We start from the raw sequence: 24,776 nt of genomic DNA, 5'->3' as shown, positions 1-24,776 counted from the left end.
GTAGTAACGGGTGGCAGGCTGACAGCCAACCTGAGCTATTCGACCTCGAGGCTATCTGACACGTATGTAGTGGCGTCAGGATCCAATTGTGTGCTTCTAGAAGTCCGTCGCCGGCGTCCAATCCAGAACCAACGCTCCCCGACTCCCCGTCCAGGTCCAGGCGTCCAGCTCGACCGGCCCGGAATCGGAACGTGGACGCAAGTACGCAACGGGCGCAGCGCACAGCAGGCGCAAACGCAACACAGAGCAGCGACCCAACCTACGAACCCAGAGTTCCCGCCAGGCCCAGAGCCCAGAGCCCAGAGCCCAGAGCCCAGAGTTCCAGTTCCCTCCCCCAGTCCCCCGCCTCGTCGTTGTCGCATTGAATTGCTTCTCGCGGTACCGGTCACCGGTGGAACCAACTCCCCACCACCCGCCCCCGCGCCCGCGGGCTCCAGGCCGAGCCGAAGCTAGGCGCGATGTCGCTGTCACCGGCGGACGGCGCAGCGTACTGGCTGCGGTGGCAGGTCCTCGTCTGCGGCGCGCTCATCGCGCTGCCCACGGTGGCCGCGGCGGCGCTGCTGCCGCGGCTGCGGAGCTCAGCGCCGCCCCTGCGCGCGGCCGACCTCTGGGTTCCTTGCTGGGCGCGCCTCCACCCGGGCTGGCTCCTTGCCTACCGCGCCGTCGCGCTCGCCGCCGCTGTAGCGCTTCTCGCGCGCCTCGTCGTCGCGCGCGGCATCACCGTCTTCTACTTCTACACCCAGTACGGTCTCTCCATCCTCCTCAAGGCTCAAGTCGTCCTACTTCCTTCTCTCTCATTTTGGATTTAAACTTTATTCTTCGAAATGGTTTTGCAGGTGGACGTTTCTATTAGTCACCATATATTTTGCGGTAATGTGGTCTGTTTCTTTCCGTGTTCCGCTTCCACCTTACCAACAGCAATCAGTTTTTCGAAGAATTCAATTTTCTTGCTAGTTTGTTAACCTTTTGTTGACTTCACTGTTTTTTTTGTTGGGGGCGGTGGTGGGTGGTGTTACTCTTAGTTTGCCACAGCTATATCAGCCCATGGATGTTTGGTTTACTCAAGGAAAAGTTTGAGGAAAGCCGACGAATCCCGTGGACTTCTTAATGCTGATGTCGAAAATCGTGATGTTTCCAATTCTGTTTCTGGAGAGAGGAAAACAGATGAGACAAATATGATGATGAGCTATTATGAACAAATAGTGAATGAGAGAAGAGCTGGGTTCTGGGGCCGGTGCATGGAAATCATATACCAGGTTTGTACTATATTGTTTTCCTTGTTAAGAATTACATATCTGTGTGTTTTATGTTGTACACGTAGTTTTGCCAATTCAATGGCACCACTATTTGGAATGTGCCACACCAAAATTTGATGATTGGTCGCAGCATCATGTTTGATGATCGTTTATCCATAAAAAAATTATGTTGTACTAATATCTACATGTGAAATGTGATTCAGAAGTCAAAACGAATTCCATGCCTAAATCTATGGAGTTTAGCTTATGCAATTTTCTTTGGTTTTTCCTCTCTTGGTCATTTACCAATTTTCTTTCCTAAAAACACCCCCATATGCACCACAGTGCAAAGCTTCTGCCTGCTAATGAATACTTTTCTTTTGAGGAAACAGGAGTGGCCCGTACAGGTTAATATATATTAATAATAGAAGAAAAGGCTTCTGCCTGCTAATGAACGCTTAAGTGAGCAATTGGTGATGCGTGTAGTCTTCATTGATATTCTTTGCCTTCTGCAGACTAGCGCAGGTGCAACAATGTTGACTGATGTCACATATTGGGGCCTTCTTGTGCCATTTTTCTACCGTGACAAGTTTGGGTTAGCTTTGGTATGTCGACAATCCTACCTTTGTACATATTATTCCTACTATGCTTTCGTAGTACTAGACTCGGTTGTTCAAAGCATTAGCAAGCCCTGTCTCGATAAAAGGGCACAACTTAAATGCTCTCTATATAGCAGTAGTATCCTGTACTCACCATTATATCGAGTGATAAAAAAACATAACAGGAACTCTAAACACCAAGTCAAATAGTCTGTGTTGAATGTGTCATTGTCTCATTATGTTAGTTACCTAGTTAGCAAAGTCTATCTGACATATGCTATAGCAGTCGTGCTGTTATTTCTGAATTTCATGCTGCCCATCTTCCAGCTGAAGCCCTTTGGAGGCAAATCTAGTTCTGTCTGATCTCTGTTATGGCCTAACCATGACCACCTGAATATTTGGAAAGTCGAAGTCCCAACGTGAGACATAGGCACGAATGACTGCAGAAGATTAACTGATTAAGATGTTTTATTTTCACCAAGTTAACCGTTTTCTTTTATGCAATGCCTTATATCTTGCCATCTTGCCCATCAACATTCCATGCAGTTCACTGATGGCATGCACTCCTTAAATGCTGTTTTTCTACTTATTGACACACTTCTCAACAACATGGTAAGTTCACTTGCAAGTTATTTTGATTTGCCCTTTGTGCAGTTGGCTTAATTACTTAAGACTCAGTGGATTTTCAGCCCTTTCCCTGGTACCGAATGTCTTTCTTTGTTTTCTGGAGCTGCGCCTATGTAACATTCCAGTGGGTCCTTCATGCTTGTGGAGGCGTATCCTGGTAACTTTTCTCCCTTGCTGCATAATTCGGAGAACTAAATGGAATGCCTTTGTTTTACCATTTGTGTTAGTAAATTGTGTACACTGCGAGAAAGATGAAGCAAAACCTGCAAGTTGGTATATTAACTTATAAAGAGAAGAGCATACTAACTTAAAAGAAAAGGAGACAAATGCAAAATGCTTTTGTTGAACCCTGCAATGTGCCATGCCTGGAACGTTGCTTCGGTTCTGTTGTGCATGCATTTGAATGAGGCTTGACCTGGTACCTTCAGCGACGAAACTGTGACCCTTTCTTTGCCTTTTAAGGTGGCCGTACCCATTTCTGGACCTTTCATCATCTGGAGCTCCTCTATGGTACTGGCATCTACCTCCTCGTTTCATCCTTCACTCTGTCATCCGGGAATCCTTACAGCAATCTGAATTTGGTGCAGGTACCTCGGCATGGCCATCGCTCATGTCCCCTGCTTCTTCCTGTATTGGTTGATCGTCAAGGCGAAGCACACTTATTTCCAACGGATGTTCCCACATGCTTATGTTAGGGCAACATAGACCCATTTATCTAATCACAGGTTAGGATAAACTCATAAACATGTATAAATAAATATCTGTATCATACTACTTCTGCACCTGCCGGGCTTAAGTGTACACCTGTATAGTCTCGTGAATTTACAGCCCCTTTGAGATGGGTATGAGACCTGAGAACACGCCAGGACCGGCATGTTGATCAATGAATCGCAGAGGTTCACTGTCACCTGGGAACACGGTCTTGTGCTCTGTGCCTCTGTGTGTTCCTTTCCTTCGCTTGAACTTGAAGTGCACATTGGAAGCACGCCCATGGTTTCCCTTTCCCCCAAGGATGATGTATTGCATTTTATGGTGATAAAAGGACGCTTTTGAACTACAGTGCTCGAGTATTTCTTCACTCCCGATGTGGTGTCCAATTCATCATGAATACTCGTTCAGTCACAACTCACAACATATTCTCACTTGAAGGCTTGAAGAAACTGTCAGCGTATTTTGTATTTGGCGCAATTGTGTTCCTGTCCCAGGATGGAAGTGCAATTATGATTTTGCCCATCAAAATTCGACTTTGTGATTTCGGGCCCCCCTTTTTCTAAAAACGGAAAATAAGTTTGTCCCTGCTTATGTTAGGTGGCATAGGGATGAAAACGGTCGGTAAACACTAAAATCATTACCGTTTTCATATATTTTATCGGAAACAAAATCGAAAACGGTAACTCCGGAAACGAAAACGATATCGGTATTTCGGAAACATCGGAAACGAAAGTTCGGTGCGGAAAATGCACCGGTAACGATCGAAATCTAAAATACGATCGGTAAACATATCAAACTTCACAATAAAACAAAATTGACAAAAGATCACAAATACCACAAGTTCACAATTCATGATATAACAAGTTCACAAGGATCACAAATTTATAATATAAAAAGTTTACAAAGATCACAAGTTCACAATATAACAAATTCACATTATAACAAGTTCATAAAGATCACAAGTTCACAGACTCAAATTTCACAATATCCACTCGATTTAGTTGACATGGCATGCTTACTCATGAAATATTTTTTCCTCACATAAAGGGTTTTTCACAGCCTCACAGGAAAACCCTAAAATCTAGTGTGTGGAAAAGACAGATTGTCGGCTCTCTATCATTATATATTACTAATACATAACATGTGCATAGAAAAATGGTGGATTCGTTCGAGAGACCAAATCGTTAATCTCAACTGCCTTCCAATATCATCTAACCCCCAAAAAAATCTTAAAGCGTCCAAAAAAATACAAAAATAAGTAATCCTTATCCAGAGATATACAGGCGATGCGAAAAAAATCACATGCTGGAAAATTTCGAAAAAGTTCCAAAAAAATCCGAGACACAATTCCGGAAATTTCCGAGACACAAATCCGGTAATTTTCGACAAAAACCGGTAACCGATGGAAACGATCGGTAAAACACCACGCCGATTCCGATACCGATTCCGACAGAAAATTCCGAAAACCGATTCCGTTTCGAAAAATACCGTTACCGGTGAATCCGATCGAAAAATTTTGAAATCGGTTTCCGGAATTCCGAAAAAATTCGAAATCGTTTTCATCCCTAGGTGGCAGTAACGGTGTATAATAGGACATACAAAGACAAATTTATCTTTCAATCGTAATTGTGATTTTGCCCCTCCTTTTGAATTTGATTGTTCTTCAATTATGATTTTAACCCTATTTTTTTTCCAAAGAGGGGCAAAATTATAATACAGTTGAAGGGTAAATTTGTCTTGATATGTCATATTTCACATCGTTATTGCCATCTAACAGAAATATAGGCATACTTGTTTTTGTTTTTTAAGAAGAGACTCAAAACAACAAAGTCAAATTTTGAAGGACAAAATCACAGTTACACTTGCGTCCAAGGACAGAAACAAGATTGTCCCGTATTTCTGTGCTTCTATCTCTTTAATGGGCTAGGACCATATACTTGGTATATTAAGGGTCTGTTTCGGTTCACAAGGCTAAACTAAAGTGACTAAAATTTAGTCCCACGTGTTTGGAACAAATTACTAAGCAATATTAATGAAATTTTAATAAAAAATAATGGTGCGGGGCCCCTCGGGTGGACTGTGTGCTGAACAAGTGGGTGGAATGAGGAGTTATGAGGGACCAGCTATAAAGTACTACCTCCATTCTCAAATACTTGACGCAGACTAGTTCATTCTCAAACTAAAAAACGTCAAATAAAAACAACGGGAGTATGAGTTTTAGACAGCTTTAGCTCTTTTTTGGGAGCTAAAGAAGCTAAAACATTTTAGTCATTTTTAGTTCTTTGTGTTTGAAAGTTTAGCTTCTAAATTGACTAAACTTTAGTTATTTTGCTTTAGTCACATGGATCCAAACAGGCCCTAGTATATCCTTGCCCCCAATTAGGCTTAGGCATTGTAACACCCCTGGTGTTACGATCACTAAAACTCTGACATGTCATCATCAGCATTTGCATTAACTTGCTTGATACACTTAGAATGCATTCACTAGGATCCAAAATAATCTAAGTATGATGTTGTGATTAGTGAAGAGTGAAGGACCTGGTTTTGAAAATCTCAATTTAGAGCTCCAAAAGTGGAACTTGTGATTTGGCAATAATTTGCCAAAAGGTCAAATTACCAAATTTATAGAGTTCTCCAACCCAAACAACTTTCAGGTATAGATATTTCCATGTTTTATAGGAAGAAGTGGAGAAAACTCAAAAATTAACTTTTTGGACCTAAGGTTGGATGGCTGGAAACAATATCAAGTAGCTGTCTTTGAATCTTCATAACTTTTGATATATAGGCAATTTGAAGATGGTCACAGTAGCAAAGCTGTAGAGCTACACTAAATGTGTAATTTTGTTTAAGCTACTTAACCCTAAGTTCATATAGAACTAGGTGGAAAACTGGTCCAAAGTGGGAATGTCAGAATCTAAATTTCAGACTGCAATATCTGAAACTGAAGATTTTATATGCTGAAGTAACTTTGGAAGCCTGTTGGTGGCTGATCCATACAGCTATGGGTTACAGTTTATGTACCAAAGTGGAAGACCACATGTTGAGGTATAAGTTTGGTTAAGGTTCATACCCCTGAAACTATTTGGAACTGGTAGAAACAGTGGTCCAAAAATGTAGTGTTTAATTCTGGATTTTCAGACTTAGTGAAAAATCAAAGTCTGAATTTGTGTGTTTAATGCCAACTTTGGGCTTTGATGGTTTGGAATCCATATTGTTCTAACTAAGGGACATTGTACCAAACTTGTGGAGCAACATGTGGAGCACCAATTTGATTAAGCAACTTGGCCTCAGAAGCATTTGGAACTTGGAGAAAAGGGTGAGGTTATCTCGTTTCGAAGAGAGCAAGAGAAGTTCAGAGACTTTGTTTGAAATCTACAAACAAGCAACTTTTAAACTAATGGAAATTTGGACATGAGCTCTATACACCAAAGTTGGGTTTGAGCTTAAGGTTAACCTTGTTTTTAGTAGGATGCAATAAATTGATGAAGCTCTTGAAGCAGATCAAGTCCAATTTCAACTCTAAACTAGCCCAAAAGTGGATTTTAAGATTTAGCTATGTTTTGCTAAAAGTCCGTATATAAAAGTCGTGGAGCTTGGAAAAGTGAATGATTTTCATATTTGGAGCTCTCCAAGTGATGTGGGAGAATTTGAAGTAATTTGCAAAAATTCAGATTTGGGTCAGTTGGAATCAGCCCAAAACAGTTTTGTTTATCTGTATTTGGATCCCTGTAACTTTTAATCCATGAGTATTTTGGAAACAGTTGTTATAACAAACCTGTAGAGTAACTATAGGAGAACAATGTTTATGAAATGTAGCAGCCCTAAAACCATATGCAACTAGGAGAAAAAGGTGTTCAAAGTGGGACTGTCAGACTTATGGATTTTCAGGCTTCGAATAGTTGCCAAAGTCTGAAATCAGTGTTTTTAGTGCCATTTTGGGGCTGTGTGTTGCCTGTTCTAGGAAGTTTTGGACCATGGTTGCTATGGGAGAGTTGAAGAGCATATGTCAGTGAACAAATTTCGTTGTGTGAGTTAGGCTTGATCTGACCCAGAACATGGAGTACAAGTTACCCAAAGTGGGGCTGATAGTTTTTTTCAGTTTTCAGACCAGGAACAGAAGGTTAAGTCTGAATTGCAGTGTTTGTGCTGTTTTTGGAGCTCATTTGTGGAAAATCTAAGGAGCTTTGGGCTGAGACGTCTATAGAGGAGTTAAAGACCACAAGTTAGTGTACAAATTCATTTAATGGGAATGGGTGTAATCCTACGCAAAATGTGGAGAAAATGTGGCTCAAAATTGGACTGTCAGTTTAATTGGGCTGAATTTTGTTCTGTCTCTGAAATCTGAATTTCAGTGTAGAATGCCTAGTTTGGAGCTGTTTTGTGATCAATATGAGTGGTTTTAGACTGTAGTTTCTATAGAAAACTTGGAGACCACAGTATGGCGAATACGTTTCATAAGGTGAGATTGACATGGTGCTACATAAAAAGTAGAGTAATGTTTGCCTAAAGATCAGTTGTCAGGTGTTGGGGATTTTCAAACAGTAAAACATCTAAGTCTGAATCTGTGTGTTTTTACCCACCTTTGGAGCTATGTGGTAATTAATCCAAAGATATTTGGGTTAAGAGTCTGTAGCAAAATGAGAGACCTGATATAGATAATCAAGGTTTGTGCAATGAGTTGGCTTGCTACTGTATAGAACTTGGAGAACAGCCTATTGCAAATCCCTCTGTCAGACTTAAACTGTGCTGTCCAGTTAGCTGAATTTGGACTTTTCAGTATTTATACTCTACTTTAGCGCATCACAACTTTTTATTTGAATATTTCCAACCTATGGGCGTTATACCAAAGTGAAAGAACTATGCTTAGGGAGTAAATTTAGTTAAGGGAGATGGGCCTGTTGCTAAGAGAATTTGTGACATAAAAGGGGATCAAACAGAGAGCTGGGCAATGGGCAGTGTGGCTGATTCAGTGGATTCAGAAGATTGAAACTATGTTTCAGTGAAGTATAGCCGTTCAGAGGTTCCAAATATCTGAAGGAAAAATTACCTTTCTCCATGTGCTGGCCGATGGCCTTTATCCCCTAGCCGTTTCTCCTTATCCCCTCCCTGCCACACATTTTCTATTATCCTTAGGTCGACCAAATCCTTAGAATGCTCCTGTTCTTATCCAGTTGAGGTCTAGAAGCTTACTCATGTACGCTCCTTCTCATGCAAGAAGACGTACTCAATTTCTACTCTCTTCTATCAGTCTCCTCACTCCTATCTCTCATGTCTCCTTTTCCTCCCACCGTTCCTGTCACCCACGCAGCACGCCGGAGCAGCAGTAGCAGTCGAGCTCGGCATCAGCTCCCTTGCTGCTCACTTTGCAGCACCTCGCCAGCTCCCTGGTAACACTCTGCACCTGCCGTCGAACTCTCTCAGGTTCGGTCATCCCTGCTCCCTTCCAAATCAACGCCCCTCCACTCGACTCTACTACTGTGTCGTGCGCGCGCTTCCTCCAGCTTCCGTCGCTGGGTGCGTGCTCATCTTCCGTCGCGTGCCACCTGGTCGATAGAATGAGCAGTTTGGTCGTCCCCATCTCGCCGTGGTTCGTCCTCACCATGTTTTCAGATGTGTTTGGGCTGAGATGCCATTCAAAATCGATGATCTGTTCGTCGCCACCGGCCGCAAGCACCAGTTTTGTTGAACGTGAGAACGTCTTAATCTGTTGATATGAGTTGAAAATTGATGTGTCGATCTGTGGTTTGACCTAGTGTTCTCGTCATGTCTATGTTCTGGTCGAGGCCCTAGATACGTGATTGAAGATCCTTTGTGGTGATGAAGGTGAAATCAGCATAGCACTCGCCAAGCATTCTACAGAAGGTCTGGACTAGAGAACCATGTTGTTTCACGTTTGTTGAGTTCGGTTGGATTAGGGTGACCTGATTCATTGCTCTGGCTATTAGGTCTAATTAATAGGCTTGGATTTTAGAAATAAAAGTGCAGTGCCAAAAAAAAGTATGGCAATGTTTGAATAACCTTGTTTTGGTCATTTAAGCACTTGGTAAAATTTGGGGGCTATTTGGAAATCCTTTGCTTAGAAAGCATTGTAAAGTTACAAATAGGATGGATTAATCCCTTTAGAAAAGATGAAGTAAGTTTATGGATGAAATCTAATGTGTTCAGTCCCTTGGTAGTCATAGTTTGTAGGTGTAGTCTGGTAATGCTTTTAAATATTTTTGTTGCAAACTGCATAAACATAAGCATCCATGATCATGTCATTTCATGTAGAGCTCCCAAAATAAAGAGTGAAGATTTAAGATGAAGTGGTTGTTGAAGAGGAGTTTACTCCAGTGCCTGTTCATCAAGTGGATGGAGCCATCTAACTGATCATCGTGTTAGAAGTATCTAGAACCTCTTCTCTGCAACAAAGGCAAGCCCCGGTGCATTTGCCCCTTCCTTGTGTTTTAAATGCTTTATCACCTTAAATGATGCATTAGGTGATAGGAGTTGTGTGATGAACAACTGATGCATTACCATTCCTTGGAATTTAAATACTATACCTTGATCCCTGATTTATAAAAAGAACTGATAATGCTTAACCCTGCTTAGAAACTGAAAAATCATTTGTTTTCAAAAAGAATGATTGCGGAACATTAGTTATGGGCTTTTTGATTCAAAAATCAAAGCAAACTAAGGTGATGACTCCACTTCGGCCGGAGTGGGATCATCATTGGAAAAGAGTACCCCTGTCGGGTGCCAAAAATGGGGAAATGGTTAATAAATCTAGACCAGACGCTGAGCAGACAGAGTCGCCCGTCTGTGTCGATTAAGGACCGTACCGTTGACTGGCCTGTTGTGGTTGAGACTTTGCAACTAGCCACATACCCTGGTATGGGACAGGGTAAGCTTGAACCCGGCTATTCCATACGTGAAGAGACAATCGCGCACTGGGAGTGGAGAGATGGCGGGAGTAGCATGTACCCTCCTGGCATAGTAGCACGCCTGGTAGGGTAATGTGCTCTCGGGTGGCGCGGACCTGTTCATGTAGTGGAGGACTCCGTGGGAACGGTTGACATATGCAAGGGTTAAGTGCTACATATGTCGTGTGGTTAGAGATCCCCAGCTGGGTATAATCGGTTCGAATCGTCGTTGCTCCTCGGTTATGGAGACTCATCCCTGTGACCATCATCGTAGTTAGCAAGTGAAATATGAGAATGAATAAAATGGAGCTAGTATAGGCCAAGTGCTTGAACTAGATCAGGCAAATATAGATTCAGGTAATAACCTAACTAGTGAAATAAAATTTGGCTTAAGGATCAACTGGTAGCAAGCTTTTCTGCAAAAAGGAGTCTTTGATCATTGATAAACTTTACCTTGATTCCCAATCAGCTAGCATACCCTTGAGAGTCTTTTCTTTAGTCGGATAAGTCTTGCTGAGTAATTGCGTACTCAGGGTTTTATCCCCTGTTGTTTTTGCAGGAGAAGTTTTATTCCCTTATTTTTTTGGTTAGTTACTTCATGTGGAGGCCTTGAAGCTTAGAATGTTTATGTATATATCTTATGGAAAGGCTTCACCCTTCCAACTATTTTAATAAGTTATGCACTTTGGGTACTATCAGGACTTGTAATAAATACATCTCTTTCTACCTTGTAAAACTTGAGTTCTGGAATGTAAAGTGTACTTTGTAAAAGTCTTCCGCTCTATCTCCAATGTGTGTGTATCAAATGTGATTACTGTAATATACCTGTTATGTGGGAGATCCTTGGGATGATGAGTTCCAGTTGGCGAACTCGATAGCCTTGTTAAGTTACCCGGTACACGTGCACAGCCACCCGAGGCCATTAAGGCAAGGATTGGTGCATGTGGGCCCGATAACTTGGGAGGGCTGTCACAGCGTGGTATCGGAGCGATCCCCCATTAGCATGGATATTAAAGTGATCCTTTGATAAACTTCAAAATGATTTTGAGTCTAAATGATTTGTATAAACTTAAGAATCTATAATCAAGGTTTGATAGTAGAAGTGCAAATAGTATGTGGTTAAAACTAAGGACTATCAGGTGGCTTAGTTTAAGATGCTAACCACTAACCCACAACCTGGGAAGGGTAATGCATACATGTGTAATGTTTTTTTTAGTGCCATTCAGTTTTGAATGGATCGACGCTCAGGTAAAGATGAGTTGTGAGAGCATGACTGAACAAACGTCGGTCTAGGGGAGTGCTTAAATGTGGCACTAGACTATATACATATTCTACATATGTATATACTAGGAGAGTGCCCGTGCGTTGCAACGGGAACGTATAAAACCACGATAAACTATGTACAAATGTGTGTTATACTTTTATAGATCAGTGCCCGTGCGTTGCAACAGAGACATATAATATCTCGATAACTTATATATGCACATGTGTTATATATACAAAATGTGTCTTATATTGTTATAGTAAGATGCCCGTCCTAACGATACTACGAACCTATAAGCCTGCCTATGATGGAGCCTCATTGCATTCATAATTCAATCCATCTGAAGCAAGGGCAAGTGATTCTCGACGATTCAACTCAGTGTATTTCAGAAAAGAAGCAGCACGCCAACACTGAAACAAATAATAAAGAAATTTATCATATTTCGTAAATTCAATGTAAAAGCAAACAAAGTAACACCGGTTGATGCCTAGCTTACCAAGGCTATGTTGAACGCATGCAGTATGCTCCGTGGCTCCCGCACAACTAAATGATTATTTCTGGCTTGTTTTTTAAATAACATGCACCATACAACTCCAATGCCATCTCTATGACTCTACAGCCATAGCAGTAGCCATCACTCAGACAAACCAATAGAAAACTATACAAAATTACGGCCCTGGCATCACACGTTCTTATTGTCTTTATTATTGTCAAAGTTGCATTAGGGGCACGCCATCACAGCCCCGAAAACTGAAAACATGACCAGCACCATCCAGAAGGGCACCGCCTTCTTCTGGTTCTTGTCACGGCGCGCCTCCGCCAGTGGTTGTGCCCTATTGGCCACGGTCGGGGCTTGCTGGGCAGCAGGGGATGGAGCAGGTGCAGGATTCTCCTGAGGCACCGGCTCTGCAGTAGTGTTCTCCAATTGTAGCTGTTGATTGTACTTCTCAACATACTCTGGGAAAAGTTTCCTGAAGTGCGGACAGTTTTTGCTGCAAGACAAACACTTGAACTATTGAGCCACACAGACTTGCCACAATGAACAAGTGGGGTATTTAGAACATGACTTCAAGCAGATGAAGTGATGATAGTAACTTAACAACTTTACATAGGAACTCCAATCAATGTTTGCACTTAAAAACGGAGCACACCGACCAAAAATTCAGTTGTTTCTTTCATGTAAAGGTATAAACACTACACTACTTGTTCAGAAGCTAATGACCATTATGTTCCTGTGGGGGTAGTTTCTAACAGTTCTACAAAAAGAAAATGGTCAGAATGAAATAGCCTGCAGAGAAATGCATCTACCTCTCACAATTGTAGGCAAGGGAAGCTTTTGCTAAACGCCTCTTTTCTGCATCTGATGTCTTGATGCTTCCAGTTGTCAGTGCATCGTCCATCTGCAAGTATGAGAATTATCAACATTGAGAAAACACCTTAAAACAAGGAAGTTCTGGCAAGGGAAATGCCAAGAATTGCTTGCTGCAATGTTGAGCAACTAAGCCTGGAGCAACAACTGATCTTCCAAATTTTATATGCGTGCTAGAAATTATGACTAAACCTAGACATTCTTTTTTGGAAAGGTTAACTCATAGTGAGGTACTGAGGTGCAAGGAACAACTTACCATGAAGGACAGAAGCCCAGTGAGAATGCTGCAGCATAAAGTTTTACATGTCAGACCAACAAAGGAAAGAAAATGCAAACAATTTGAACTGAAGCATATTGACTGCTAGATAGTGAAGGATGAAGGATCCATAGAACAGCACGGTTAAAGTACTAACAATGAGACTATCATTTCAGTTCTCTCATCTCATGGCAACAGAAGTTGAAATGGTTGAGAGCATTGATTTGCCTAGCAGTAAATTAAGAATTTGTACATTGTACAGTAGCTGAATAATTAAAGGTATGCTGTGTCTTCCAAAAAAACATTACTGTTCATGTAATTTCAGAAACATACATGGTACATAGATGACAAGTGAGAGAAGTTGTAAATAAGTACTTCAGATCAGAAACATACCTCAAGATATTAGGTAAGTGCCCGTGTGTTGCATCGGAAACTTATAATACCATGATAACTTATGTATAAATATGTGGTATACTAAGAAAAGATTTTGTAATAATACAAGTACTTCGCTGTCCCTCAGCTCCTCAGCTGGGAATGCAAAAACAAAAGGTCTTCTTAGAGGAACGAAGTTTTAGCAGTAGCAATTCCAAAAGCCAAACTGTTGTAAAACACTGGTGGTACACCATCCAAACACAACAGTATGAAAAAATGAGAGAGAGCATGCTGATAAGAATAAAATGAAACTAATTAATAAACTGGTCTTGAGAAATAAATAATCCCAAAACCACATAATCCTGTGGTACGTTACAGCTACGTTACAGCTGAATCCAAATGCAAAAGATCGCACGAGTCCATACAGGCAGCAGTTTGTATCCCGCTCCAGGATATGGGCCATTTAAGCATCAGCATACCTGCACCCCAGAAGAGTAAACGATCAGATTTGTTCCACTGACCAAGCACAAATTGTGCAACCAATGGTTACTCACCCCAGTTCGGAGAGCTTGAGGTGGGCCTCTTTGTAGTCATCAAAGAATGCCTTCTCATCCTACAGAGCACACGATAATCAGTACTTGCCTCCCTACGAATCTCCATACCCTGGATAACAATGACCAAGGACATACTGCAGCATATTTCTCCACAAGAGGGCGGAAGACAGGGTCGCTCAGCAGGGCTTTGTCACTTGGGAGCTGAAGAAGGCCCTCCTTGTCACCACTCAGAAGTTCCCTATGAAAATATGGGAATAGTAGGAGATATGGGACGGCTATTAATTTCTAGCACAGCATTCAGCTGCCAAGTAATGACATAACAAAGGTAAACAAATTTTAAGTATTTCTTAACTAAATGCAGTTGCTTTTCAATAGTAAACAAGACAGACTCACTTGAAGTAAGAGTTGTCAAAGACCAAAGGGTTCGTAGTCCAGGCCCCCTCAAAACCAGACCGCTCTTTGTGGCACCTTCCCTAATAAAACCTCAAAGAAAACTAAATCAGTACAGGCATACACATTACATTCCTGAATCAAACATGAGTGGACAGCAAGAAACCAAGGTGTGGCCACCAGAGAGGGCAACGATGTCCTGATCACTCAAACCCATCTGCTTGCCAAAGACTTGCCTCAGGTGGTTAGAACCTGGTTTCAAAAAAAAAGCAAGCAGCAAGTGCCAGTCCTCGTGTCAATAGAAGTGACATCAAAACCAGTGTTTGGTCTAGACGCCTACACAGTGCCTCGGCTAAAAGGCACCACTGTTACCCAAAGCAAGCTGGGTACAGGGATGCCAAAACAACACCTTTGAAACACTTAACAAAGGATGCAAGGTGAATGTAACTCATTAACTCAGCATTCATGCCAATCTAGTAAAGATTAGAAATCTACCCTTGGTGGCATCAGGAAGACGGCCCTCAGGTGGCGGCTGAGGCTTGTCCTGAAAAAGACAAGAAACGATATAAACACTCAGAGTTTTTACATTGACCAACATTGATGACGAAAAAGGCATGGAACAAATAATATCATCACTCAGTCATGTCTATAAAAAGAAAAGATCCAGTGCAGGAGACTCCCACATGAGTAGGGTGCGGAAGGGATAAACCGAGTAAGCCCTCCCCTGACTCAGTTCTCACCACTGCAACAGGTCTACCCTTCTCAGTCATGTTTCTCTATAGTTATTAGAAAATAGAAGGGATAGAATCTAGCAGAAATATATTTAAATAAAGTACATATGACAGACACATCTCCACGCATCTCTGGAGAAAACTGGAGCCATTATTTCAACAAACCTGTACAGCAAACACATCAGGTAGGTTCCTTGATACAAGCCAACCCGAGTAAGCAGATTCAGCTGACATGGGGGCAAAATTACATACCCAGCGCACGGGGGGACATGAGGATCAGAGCACCAACCTTCTCTCTCCTCTGTAACCCTGTCAGAACCAGTTTCATAAGATAGCATTCAGCTTTCAAACAAGGATTCAAAAGAAGAAAACTGAAATTACTGCAGTGCATGATGATTCAGGAAGTAACATCCATGTAGTATCAATGCTAGGGTACACATTAGTCCCTTTTGGGGGAAAACTACTATCAATTTATAGTTAACTTAATATTGATTCTTTTCTTTTGGGAACAATCCAATGTCAGTATGTATTTGTCTAAAAGGTGAAGCAAGATTCGTCCACTAATGTTCTGTTATGATTCTTAAATTATTGAAGAACAAATACTCCACTGGCAAAATACAAATGTGTTGAAGATGAAAGTATTTGTTACCTTCTCAGCATTAGATCGGCTTTCATTCTGCAGACGCAGAATCCTTACTCCATCAAAATCGAAAATCAGAAGAATTGCTACTTGGTAAAGGGCCTGTGTAAAATTCCAAACATATCAGAACAACAAAGAGTTTTTAACAGAATCCAATTGTATAATGAAGGAATACTAACCTGAACAAACAAGTTTCTCCACATGATATTTGTAACAAGAGGTTCCCTGCAGTAGAAAAGTATGGGTAAAAATGTTTCCAAATTCAAAAAGCATAGTATATAGGTATTGGACACAATGTTGTCAACAAGAAATTTTGGATCATTTGACATGCCTTCGACCAACAGGATTTCTCTTCATAAGGTTGTCTGTTGGAGGCTCGGTTGCTAATGCAAGAGCTCCAAGTGTGTCCATTATGAGGTTCACCCACAGAAGCTGAAAAGTGAAAGAAGTATATGATACTGATGAGAAACAGCCTGGAAATACATGTGTCTCAGGTAAAATGTTGTGTCCAGCTATTAAATGCACTCGGCTACTCCACTGTACTACTGGAGTAGTACGCTGGTAGGACAGGAGCGGGAGCGGGACCTCACACCGCACCTGGAGCTGGAGGCTGGAGGAGGAAGAAGGGGCACGCTCACTCATCACAAGTCACAGCCACACCACACATGAGCTGTGGCATTAATGGATCATCATCAGAGGAGGAGGGGAAGTAAGCGGTCTGGGTCCCAGCCCTCCTCTGGAACGAACCAAACAGCCTAGACCAGGGAGGAGGAAGATGGAGATTCATGGAAAAGGGAGAAAAGGTAGCAAAGGATCGGCTCATCTCCTCTCCTCTCCTCTGACCCTGTCCAGCTGTCCCGGTCCCTGTTCATGCTACAGTGCTGGTATAAGCTCTGGCTGCGTCTGCTAGTATAGGAGAGCAAAATACAATCCAATCCAATTCTATGCAGTAAGCGCTACCTACAAGCCACTCCTACAAACGAGCTTCCGTTTCTTCAGGGGGAAAACCCCCCAGATTAATACTAATATGCAGAGAGAGAGAGAGAGGCGAAAGAAAGAAAGAAAGCAAGCAAGCTGCCGTCTTGTACTCACATCACATTGGGCCTGGTCGTCGGGCGTGTTGAACATGCAGAAGATGCCGGCGCAGCCCCGCACGGCGTCGGCGATGGCATGGTGCCAAGCGGTTAAAAGACCGCGCAGCCTCCCTCCACCTCCCACGGCTCCACCACCACCTCTTGCTGTTCTTCCTCCCCACTTTCCCCACAAAAACCATCGCCAAACCAAAACCCACACGCATCCAGAGGCAAAGCTGGACAAGAAAAGCGCCAGGCCGACAGATCATATAAAAATGTGTGTCTGTTGTATGAAATATTACTGCTCACAAATTTAGCAAAGAAATATATGAAAAATACACTGATCATATAAATCACGCTAAATTTAAGAAATTTAGAGATAAACTTATACATTGTGGAGGACCCATGCTCAAGGTATTGGTGTATCTTATTGAACTAAGTCAGGCGGGTTCCTAGATACATGAATTTACATAATGTTAACATGCATGTATTGGCTCGAAAAAATGGGGCGTTACCTCAAGATAAAACATAAAATCCAATGTATTCCTGCAATCATGCTAATGCAGTTTCAAACCTACAACTAATGCAAAACTATGAAATTGCATGGAAAATGCACATACATACAAGTGTAACTAATTAAAAATGTAGCATAATTGAACTTGAATTGGTTTTGCAAGCAAAATACACAGAGTTAATTTCGTGGTTACAAAAAAAGGAGTGGGTTCACATGATGTTGGTAAAAAGAGAGAAAAACAATATGGGACATGTTAAAATTTTGAGCACAGTGCACCAAACATGAAGGAAGATGACCTACATAATACATACACATAAGCATGTATTCTGCAGTATCTAGGTTGTTTAATGTATCTGCTTTCAAGTTTAGCCCGAAATTTGCAAGACTGGGAGAAAATTAGGACTGTATAGACACCAAACAAACATGTAAGAACCTCTAGGGATATGGACAACTTCAATTTTCTGGTTCAATTGGAGCAAGCTGCTTCCAGATAAGTACCCAGAATTGCAACGCATAGAAAAGAAGATGCATTCAGCCCGTAAGCATCTGCGGTGAACTTGTTGTCATCTCGTAGCACATGGTAATGCGTAGGACGGCTTGTTCCCTGCAATTCCACGAGCAGCTATAATCTTCAGATTTCTCATTTGGGGGAAAAATGTCTGAATTAGTTGTAACATGCTACACACATACCTTGGCCCCAGCATGGCCGCACAGGAAGAAATCAAATTCTGTTGGGTGGCAGATATTATTATCAACTACGGTGCCTGCAAATTCCATAAACGTTTCATCAAAAGCATTGTAAAAATAACAGCAAATGCGCCTGCATCCCTAACCAGCTCGAATATTCCCACTCTTGTCCGCGTATTGGCGATCCTTTGGTTTGCTGGGGAAGAGCCTTGTGTGGTGCCTCTTCTGCACCACTACGAAGGTGATCTTTGGCTTCTCATTGTAAAGAGCTGTCCATGCCTGAAGAAAGTATAAATGTTATACTAACTGAGGGAACAACACTTGATGTCTCAAATTGTTTCTACCTTCTCTATCTCATGGATTTCTTGCTCCAGCACTTGTTTGAATTGGCCCTCACTTACGCCATCCCTAACGGTGAAAGAGGGAGTCAATTACCATTGCATGTCAGTCAGAAAAGTTTGGAGGAAGATACTACTAACCTGTAGAAGATCAGCTGCTTGGGTCTCTGCTTAGACCGTTCCACGAATGCAAGTAGGAGTTCCCTAAAAATATTTTGCAAATTAAGGAACTCTCTCAATCGGGTATGGGGTGCCATTTGAATTTCAGAGATGGTGATGATGATCGTACTTGACAATGTTTTCCAGCCCATCGATGAGCTCTTGACGGTGACCTTGTGCACGGATAATGCCATTATAGTTAGCCACCTAGGGCCAGTCTTGGGAGGCAACAACCTACAAGGAACCACCAGGCATAAAGTGTTATTGTAATAAGATGGTACTATCCGTATTGTAAACGGAAAAAGAGCTTAAAGAAGCAATGGACGGGGAAGTATCATCTAGAGCAGCAGGGTGAGTGACATCAGCACCAAATATAATTGTTGGTTCAGTCGAAAAAAACAATAAGCTTTCTTCAGGATTAGCAAATTCTAAGTTCCTTCCTCCAAACTACAGAGAGAGTGAATATATTAGTACCAATGTTGCTCAACAAATTCTGTGAAGAGATATCTGCAGCCATCAGTCAGCAAACATATATAGGTAAAAAACACTCTTACCTTTGTCTCACCAGCTGTTCTCTCGCCTCGTGGAGTTGTTTCCTCATGACGGCCTCATCATCAAGTACTGAAAAAGTAGAAAAAATCAAATCAAAATTAGCACGATCTACCCCAATGTCATTACAACCACTTAATCCCTGAAGCATAGTAAGAACCGAATGCAAAATTAAATAGCAACCGACCAGCTACGCAACCATGGCTTTCGCTTCCTCGAATGCCAAGCAGAGCCTCTACCCGGATGTGGACCAGTCCCACCCTGATCTCAACACCCCTTTCTTCTCCGCACCCACCACCTCCACCGGCGTCGCCACGGGCAACTCCCTCTACCCCACCGTCGACCCCAACGAGCTCGCACAGAACCTCTTCCCCGAGACGGTCGAAGAGGACGCGGCCCAAACTCAGATGACACAAATGCTATAGCATATACAGATGACTTCTTGTCATGCTAAGGATTTAATGATTGCAAACTCTTCTAAGTTCCTACAAAACCAGTAACAACATAGATTACAAGGGATGCGTCTGCTTATATGTAAGATCTAGAAACATCTTGTTGCTCCCATAGGATACCCTTCTGTTTGGTGTAGTTCTATTTGCAAGATTAAAAGTATGTGGAGAAGCCCATTGACCAAAATTAGGATTCAGGACACATCAAAACTCAGTGCAAGCAAAAGCATAGGGTATTCCATATGAGTGTTTAAGGTACGTCATTCCATCCTATTATTTAATTTCTTTCTCAGGCAAAGCAAGAGCCTTCTAATTACCTCCTTGAGCATCACTGAGAGATCAAGCCTAATAATTGATGGATCAAGATGCCATAAAAGCAACCTACTACAAATAAAAGATATGACTAAATCAGTATATTATAGAGAGCAAATGTTTAAAAGTCCAAGCAGTAACAACACAAATACACTCTTTGCTTAATATGTAGCAAAGAGCCAGCTCCATCGGTGTGAGGCATCCTGTTTCCGTGAGAACCCTCTTTGCATTTGTGATGGAACATGGAACACTGTTTTCTTGATACAAACGTACTAAATAAGGAGAGGTTACCTTGATGCTGGAAGGAGAGAGGCGGATGGTCTGACCAACGCCGCTAAGAGCACACTGCACAAACCCGGAGCCAAGTATGGTTCGTGAGTGAAAGGGAATTAGGCTTTCACCTAGTTCCTAAATAATTTTGGTGGTTGAATTGCCCAACACAAATCTTTGGACTAACTAGTTTGCCCAAGTGTATAGATTATACAGGTGTAAAAGGTTCACACTCAGCCAATAAAAAGACCAAGTTTTGGATTCAACAAAGGAGCAAAGGGGCAACCGAAGGCACCCCTGGTCTGGCGCACCGGACTGTCCGGTGTGCCACCGGACAGTGCACAGTACCTGTCCGGTGCACCAGGGGACTCAGACTCAAACTCCTCACCTTCGGGAATTCCAGGGGTGACTCGGCTAAAATTCACCGGACTGTCCGGTGTACACCGGACAGTGTCCGGTGCGCCAAAGGAGGTCGGCCTCAGGAACTCGCCAGCTTCGGGAAAAGCCAACGGCTCGTCCGCTATAATTCACCGGACTGTCCGGTGTGCACCGGACTGTCCGGTGCAACTCCGGGACAACGGTCGTCTCCGCGCCAACGGCTCTCTGCCGCGCATTCAATGCGCCGTCTGCGCGCGCAGAAGTCAGAATCGCCCATGCTGGCACACCGGACATCAAACAGTACCTGTCCGGTGTGCACCGGACACCCAGGCGGGCCCACATGTCAGGAGCTCCAACGGCTAGAATCCAACGGCAGTGATGACGTGGCAGGGGGCACCGGACTGTCCGGTGTGCACCGGACTGTCCGGTGCGCCATCGCGCAGACGCCTCCAGCCAACGGTCAAGTTTGGTGGTTGGGGCTATAAATACCCCAACCACCCCTCCATTCATCGCATCCAAGTTTTCCTACTTCTCAACCACTTACAAGAGCTAGGCATTCAATTCTAGACACATACAAAGAGATCAAATCCTCTCCAATTCCACACAAAATCCTAGTGACTAGTGAGAGTGATTTGCCGTGTTCATTTGAGCTCTTGCGCTTGGATTGCTTCTTTTCTTTCTCACTTGTTCTTGAGATCACAACTCCATTGTAATCAAGGCAAGAGGCACCAATTGTGTGGTGGTCCTTGCGGGGAAGTTTTGTTCCCGGCTTTGATTTGAGAAAAGAAGCTCACTCGGTCCGTGGGACCGTTTGAGAGAGGGAAGGGTTGAAAGAGACCCGGCCTTTGTGGCCTCCTCAACGGGGAGTAGGTTTGCAAGAACCGAACCTCGGTAAAACAAATCTCCGTGTCTCACTTGCTTATTCGCTTGGGATTTGTTTTGCGCCCTCTCTTGCGGACTCGTTTATTATTACTAACGCTAACCCCGGCTTGTAGTTGTGTTTATATTTGTAAATTTCAGTTTCGCCCTATTCACCCCCCCTCTAGGCGACTATCAATTGGTATCAGAGCCCGGTGCTTCATTAGAGCCTAACCGCTCGAAGTGATGTCGGGAGATCACGCCAAGAAGGAGATGGAGACCGGCGAAAAGCCCACTACAAGCTACGGGAGCACTTCATCGGAAGAGTCCCGCACCAAAAGGAGGGAGAAGAAGAAGAGCTCCTCCAACAAAGGAAAGGAGAAGAAATCTTCTTCTCACCACAAAGAGAAGAAGGAAAAATCTTCTTCCCACAAGCCGCATCGGAAAGGCGACAAGCACAAGAGGATGAGGAAGGTGGTCTACTACGAGACCGACACTTCATCAACTTCTACCTCCGACTCCGATGCGCCCTCCGTCACTTCTAAGCGCCAAGAGCGCAAGAAGTATAGTAAGATCCCCCTACGCTACCCTCGCATTTCCAAACATACACCTTTACTTTCCGTCCCACTAGGCAAACCACCAACTTTTGATGGTGAAGATTACGCTAGGTGGAGCGATTTAATGCGATTTCATCTAATCTCGCTCCACAAAAGCATATGGGATGTTGTTGAGTTTGGTGCGCAGGTACCATCCGTAGGGGATGAAAACTATGATGAGGATGAGGTGGCCCAAATCGAGCACTTCAACTCTCAAGCAACGACGATACTCCTCGCCTCTTTAAGCAAAGAAGAGTATAACAAAGTGCAAGGATTGAAGAGCGCCAAGGAGGTTTGGGATGTGCTCAAAACTGCGCACGAGGGAGATGAGCTCACCAAGATCACCAAGCGGGAAACGATCGAGGGGGAGCTCGGTCGGTTCCGGCTTCAAAAAGGGGAGGAGCCACAACACATGTACAACCGGCTCAAGACCTTGGTGAACCAAGTACGCAACCTCGGGAGCAAGAAGTGGGACGACCACGAAGTGGTAAATGTTATTTTAAGATCTCTCATTTTTCTAAATCCCACTCAAGTTCAATTGATTCGTGGTAATCCTAGATATACTAAAATGACCCCCGAGGAAGTTATCGGGCATTTTGTAAGTTTTGAGTGCATGATAGAAGGCTCGAGGAAAATCAACGAGCTTGGCGAGCCATCCGAAGCTCAACCCGTTGCATTCAAGGCGACGGAAGAAAAGAAGGAGGAGTCTACACCAAGCCGACAACCAATAGACGCCTCCAAGCTCGACAATGAGGAGATGGCGCTCGTCATCAAGAGCTTCCGCCAAATCCTCAAACAAAGGAGGGGGAAAGACTACAAGTCCCGCTCCAAGAAGGTTTGCTACAAATGTGGTAAGCCCGGTCATTTCATTGCTAAATGTCCTATGTCTAGTGACAGTGACCGAGGCGACGACAAGAAGGGGAGAAGAAAGGAGAAGAAAAGGTACTACAAGAAGAAGGGCGGCGATGCCCATGTTTGTCGGGAATGGGATTCCGACGAAAGCTCTAGCGACTTCTCCGACGACGAGGACGCCGCCAACATCGCCGTCACCAAGGGACTCCTCTTCCCAAACGTCGGCCACAAGTGCCTCATGGAAAAGGACGGCAAAAAGAAGAAGGTTAAATCTAACTCCTCCACTAAATATGAATCTTCTAGTGATGATAATGCTAGTGATGAGGAGGATAATTTGCGTTCCCTTTTTGCCAACCTTAACATAGCTCAAAAAGAAAAGTTAAATGAATTAGTTAGTGCTATTCATGAAAAGGACGACCTTTTGGACTCCCAAGAGGATTGTCTAATTAAAGAAAACAAGAAACATGTTAAGGTTAAAAAGGCTTATGCTCTGGAAATTGAGAAATGTGAAAAACTATCTAGTGAGCTAAGCACTTGTCGTGAGATGATTGACAACCTTAGAAATGAAAATGCTATCTTAAATGCTAAGGTTGATTCACATGCTTGTAATGTTTCAATTCCCAATCTTAGAGATGATAATGTTGACTTGCTTGCTAAGATTGATGAATTGAATGTATCTCTTGCTAGCCTTAGATTAGAGAATGAAAGTTTAATTGCTAAGGCTAAAGATTTTGATGTTTGCAAAATTACAATTGCCGATCTTAGAGATAAGAATGATATACTTCATGCTAAGATTGTTGAACTTAATTCTTGCAAACCATCTACATCTACCATTGAGCATGTCACTATTTGTACTAGATGTAGAAATGTTGATATTGATGCTATTCATGATCATATGGCTTTAATTAAACAACAAAATGATCATATAGCAAAACTTGATGCTAAAATTGCCGAGCATAACTTAGAAAATGAAAAATTTAAATTTGCTAGAAGTATGCTCTATAATGGGAGACGCCCTGGCATCAAGGATGGCATTGGCTTCCAAAGGGGAGACAATGTCAAACTTAATGCCCCTCCAAAGAACTTATCTAACTTTGTTAAGGGCAAGGCTCCCATGCCTCAGGATAACGAGGGTTACATTTTGTACCCTGCCGGCTATCCTGAGAGCAAAATTAGAAAGATTCATTCTAGGAAGTCTCACTCTGGCCCTAATCATGCTTATATGTATAAGGGTGAGACATCTAGTTCTAGGCAACCAACCCATGCTAAGTTGCCTAAGAAGAAAATTCCTAATGCATCAAATGAACATAGCATTTCATTTAAAACTTTTGATGCTTCTTATGTGCTTACTAACAAATCCGGCAAGGTCGTTGCCAAGTTTGTTGGGAACAAACACAAGGGCTCCAAGACTTGTGTTTGGGTACCCAAAGTTCTTGTATCTAATGCCAAAGGACCCAAAACAGTTTGGGTACCTAAAGTCAAGAACTAAATTTGTTTTGTAGGTTTATGCATCCGGGGGCTCAAGTTGGATACTCGACAGCGGGTGCACAAACCACATGACCGGGGAGAAAAGGATGTTCTCCTCATATGAGAAAAACCAAGATCCCCAACGAGCTATCACATTCGGGGATGGAAATCAAGGTTTGGTCAAAGGACTTGGTAAAATTGCTATATCTCCTGACCATTCTATTTCAAATGTTTTTCTTGTTGATTCCTTAGATTACAACTTGCTTTCTGTTTCCCAATTATGTCAAATGGGCTACAACTGTCTATTCACTGATGTAGGTGTCACTGTCTTTAGAAGAAGTGATGATTCAATAGCATTTAAGGGAGTGTTAGAGGGTCAGCTATACTTGGTAGATTTTGATAGAGCTGAACTCGACACTTGCTTAATTGCTAAGACTAACATGGGTTGGCTCTGGCACCGCCGACTAGCCCATGTTGGGATGAAGAATCTTCATAAGCTTCTAAAGGGAGAACACATTTTAGGTTTAACAAATGTTCATTTTGAGAAAGACAGGATTTGTAGCGCATGCCAGGCGGGAAAGCAAGTTGGAGTCCATCATCCACACAAGAACATCATGACGACCG

The 24,776-nt window shown here is 42.7% G+C and overlaps 5 protein-coding genes and 2 long non-coding RNA genes across 11 annotated transcripts; 2 read left to right on the top strand and 5 right to left on the bottom strand.

Moving 5' to 3' along the window:
- The first annotated feature begins 360 nt into the window (after nucleotides 1–360).
- On the top strand, nucleotides 361–3,539 carry LOC100191945 (uncharacterized). 3 transcript variants are annotated; one of them, XM_008652603.2, is made up of 9 exons: nucleotides 361–742; nucleotides 837–870; nucleotides 1,023–1,256; nucleotides 1,751–1,840; nucleotides 2,381–2,446; nucleotides 2,524–2,618; nucleotides 2,924–2,971; nucleotides 3,049–3,186; nucleotides 3,290–3,539. In XM_008652603.2, the coding sequence occupies exons 1-8, from the start codon at nucleotides 459–461 to the stop codon at nucleotides 3,164–3,166; spliced, it is 969 nt and encodes a 322-aa protein (XP_008650825.1). In that variant the 5' UTR covers nucleotides 361–458; the 3' UTR covers nucleotides 3,167–3,186; nucleotides 3,290–3,539.
- A 2,057-nt stretch (nucleotides 3,540–5,596) lies between these two features.
- LOC103633522 (uncharacterized) lies at nucleotides 5,597–9,474 on the top strand. Of its 2 annotated transcripts, XR_004851624.1 has the most exons (3): nucleotides 6,072–8,366; nucleotides 8,481–9,034; nucleotides 9,443–9,474. It is a non-coding gene; the product is annotated as an uncharacterized lncRNA (long non-coding RNA). The 2 variants fall into 2 exon arrangements; XR_002263896.2 differs by having other exon boundaries at nucleotides 5,597–9,034.
- Nucleotides 9,475–11,530: 2,056 nt separating this feature from the next.
- Nucleotides 11,531–11,895, bottom strand: LOC118473005 (uncharacterized). The gene is made up of 2 exons (XR_004851625.1): nucleotides 11,835–11,895; nucleotides 11,531–11,748 (listed from the first exon to the last, which is right to left on the bottom strand). It is a non-coding gene; the product is annotated as an uncharacterized lncRNA (long non-coding RNA).
- Nucleotides 11,896–11,941: 46 nt separating this feature from the next.
- LOC103632878 (ubiquitin-conjugating enzyme E2 34) lies at nucleotides 11,942–13,363 on the bottom strand. Its single transcript, XM_008654594.3, has 4 exons — nucleotides 13,357–13,363; nucleotides 12,964–12,991; nucleotides 12,647–12,738; nucleotides 11,942–12,330 (listed from the first exon to the last, which is right to left on the bottom strand). The coding sequence occupies exons 2-4, from the start codon at nucleotides 12,964–12,966 to the stop codon at nucleotides 12,060–12,062; spliced, it is 366 nt and encodes a 121-aa protein (XP_008652816.2). The 5' UTR covers nucleotides 12,967–12,991; nucleotides 13,357–13,363; the 3' UTR covers nucleotides 11,942–12,059.
- Nucleotides 13,364–13,498: 135 nt separating this feature from the next.
- Nucleotides 13,499–15,064, bottom strand: LOC103634427 (L-ascorbate peroxidase 1, cytosolic). Its single transcript, XM_020541818.1, has 7 exons — nucleotides 14,963–15,064; nucleotides 14,775–14,823; nucleotides 14,446–14,531; nucleotides 14,283–14,362; nucleotides 14,025–14,127; nucleotides 13,890–13,948; nucleotides 13,499–13,814 (listed from the first exon to the last, which is right to left on the bottom strand). The coding sequence occupies exons 1-7, from the start codon at nucleotides 15,047–15,049 to the stop codon at nucleotides 13,799–13,801; spliced, it is 480 nt and encodes a 159-aa protein (XP_020397407.1). The 5' UTR covers nucleotides 15,050–15,064; the 3' UTR covers nucleotides 13,499–13,798.
- A 511-nt stretch (nucleotides 15,065–15,575) lies between these two features.
- Nucleotides 15,576–16,114, bottom strand: LOC109941255 (calcium-transporting ATPase 5, plasma membrane-type-like). Its single transcript, XM_020541817.2, has 3 exons — nucleotides 15,982–16,114; nucleotides 15,830–15,875; nucleotides 15,576–15,752 (listed from the first exon to the last, which is right to left on the bottom strand). The coding sequence occupies exons 1-3, from the start codon at nucleotides 16,059–16,061 to the stop codon at nucleotides 15,591–15,593; spliced, it is 288 nt and encodes a 95-aa protein (XP_020397406.1). The 5' UTR covers nucleotides 16,062–16,114; the 3' UTR covers nucleotides 15,576–15,590.
- A 93-nt stretch (nucleotides 16,115–16,207) lies between these two features.
- LOC103633521 (protein argonaute 18) lies at nucleotides 16,208–20,180 on the bottom strand. 2 transcript variants are annotated; one of them, XM_020541816.1, is made up of 6 exons: nucleotides 19,737–20,180; nucleotides 18,404–19,042; nucleotides 18,269–18,332; nucleotides 18,071–18,203; nucleotides 17,928–18,001; nucleotides 16,208–17,841 (listed from the first exon to the last, which is right to left on the bottom strand). In XM_020541816.1, exons 2-6 carry the CDS (start codon nucleotides 18,613–18,615, stop codon nucleotides 17,704–17,706), a joined length of 621 nt encoding a protein of 206 aa, XP_020397405.1. In that variant the 5' UTR covers nucleotides 18,616–19,042; nucleotides 19,737–20,180; the 3' UTR covers nucleotides 16,208–17,703. The 2 variants fall into 2 exon arrangements, with proteins under 2 accessions (XP_020397405.1, XP_020397403.1); XM_020541814.1 differs by having other exon boundaries at nucleotides 18,404–20,180.
- Between the last annotated feature and the right edge of the window lie 4,596 nt (nucleotides 20,181–24,776).

The sequence above is a fragment of the Zea mays genome, chromosome 7, assembly GCF_902167145.1.
Source record: "Zea mays cultivar B73 chromosome 7, Zm-B73-REFERENCE-NAM-5.0, whole genome shotgun sequence".
Lineage (NCBI taxonomy): Eukaryota > Viridiplantae > Streptophyta > Magnoliopsida > Poales > Poaceae > Zea > Zea mays.
Note: the sequence above shows the minus strand (reverse complement) of the source record. Positions and strands in the feature narration are given on the sequence as shown.